At 28.9% G+C, this 1,573-nt stretch overlaps 1 protein-coding gene across 1 annotated transcript in view; it reads right to left on the reverse strand.

Annotated features, from left to right (window-relative positions):
* Positions 1–654: 654 nt before the first annotated feature.
* The window catches only part of LOC105625108 (protein YIPF6), a 3,739-nt gene continuing 2,820 nt past the window's right edge, over positions 655–1,573 (reverse strand). Inside the window, exons 3-7 of the mRNA XM_012206450.1 lie at positions 1,483–1,561; positions 1,366–1,408; positions 1,158–1,289; positions 873–1,030; positions 655–770 (exon numbers count right to left, since the gene is read on the reverse strand). Coding sequence (XP_012061840.1) covers positions 655–770; positions 873–1,030; positions 1,158–1,289; positions 1,366–1,408; positions 1,483–1,561 — 528 coding nt within the window. The remainder of the gene's footprint in view (positions 771–872; positions 1,031–1,157; positions 1,290–1,365; positions 1,409–1,482; positions 1,562–1,573) is intronic.

The raw sequence follows: 1,573 nt of genomic DNA on the forward strand, positions 1-1,573 counted from the left end.
ATCATAATTTCTAATTTAATTAGAAACTATAACAGTTTTCATTACAATCTTATTTATGCGTTCATGTAAATAACAATAACGATGATGATAACGATAATAACGATCGATAACGATGATAATAATAAATATTCCATAAATGAGTAATATTTAATTATTATTTATAATACTAATATGTAATTTCATGAAATTCCATTACAATCAAAAAGTAATTAAAACTAATAACATTAAATTAAAATGAAATTTATAAAGATATGTAAGACTGATATTTTCATTTATACAATACATTTTTCAAATTATTACAATTATTAAAAAAAATTGATTTCTTCGAAACTATAGGCTAATGATTGAAACGACCGGACATATATCGTTTTTTTTCGCTCAAGAACACCTGTAAAAAGTGTATCAAAAACCCTGACCCTGTCACCTGCTGTTCTCCTCGTAAGACAATAATAAATACTTGTCTACTATACTTGTGTTTTATACTTTATTCACAAAAGCACAATATTGGAATATGTCCAAATGCAGGACTTGGAAAATATCATGTATGAAAAACATTGCATCACTTTCTGATTACTTTTTCGTCATCTCCTGATGTTTACGCGGAAGGTCGGAGCAATGCGCAGTCTTGTAACAGATTAATTGTTATGTTGCATTTTATGTAGTGTGGGATATAACTAGCCATGATATAACAAAATAAAATAGGAAAATTGGATATACTGCTAATGCCTTCCTGCCTGTGGGCTGACTGTCACCAAGGAATGCCATCGATGCTGAAATATTATATTAATAAATTTTAAAGTAATAATTCTTTTGGTAATGATTTATAATGGAAAGATATAAGTTAATCTTAATATAATTGGTGTTATACTTACCATACGTTGCCCACAAAAATCCAATCATGCTGATCACCAACCTAAGAGTAAATAGAAGATTGCTTTGCTGCACTATTAGTATGATTCTGCATAAAATTAGAGCAATAGCAGTCGGTAATAAGCAATATCCTAGGACACAAACGCTTTGGAAGAAAGATCTGTAAATTTAAATATATCATGTTATCATTTAAATAATAATTTCACATTTAAATAATATAAAATTTCACAATCATTTCAATAATTAAAATCAATTAATAAGTCAAAATTTACAGTTCGTTTACTTACATATTTCCACCCAACAATTTCGAATTCAATGTAACAACCATAGATCCAATCCATACAATAACAAATACTTCTGCAAATTCGGGCCCTCCATCATTTGAACTATCTGCTATGTCAGTTGAACCTTGCAATATCCTAAATATAGTGCAATTGTAAATTAACATGTAATTTTCATATATATCCATGACATCTATGTAAATATACATCTTACATTGCCATAAAAGTACACAATATTAATGGTCCCCATAAATCCCCTGAAATATGCAAACGTATTATATAATGATCAGTCACCTTTTTACTAACAGAGTTCTGTCATTCATAGACTCACATTCTTTTAGTAAACTTTTCTTCTCTTTAGGATATAAAACATGGAAAAACTTCTTGCCCACCGCTCGAACATCCCTCAACTACATCGGATA

This window comes from Atta cephalotes (genome assembly GCF_000143395.1).
Source record: "Atta cephalotes unplaced genomic scaffold scaffold00108, whole genome shotgun sequence".
Lineage (NCBI taxonomy): Eukaryota > Metazoa > Arthropoda > Insecta > Hymenoptera > Formicidae > Atta > Atta cephalotes.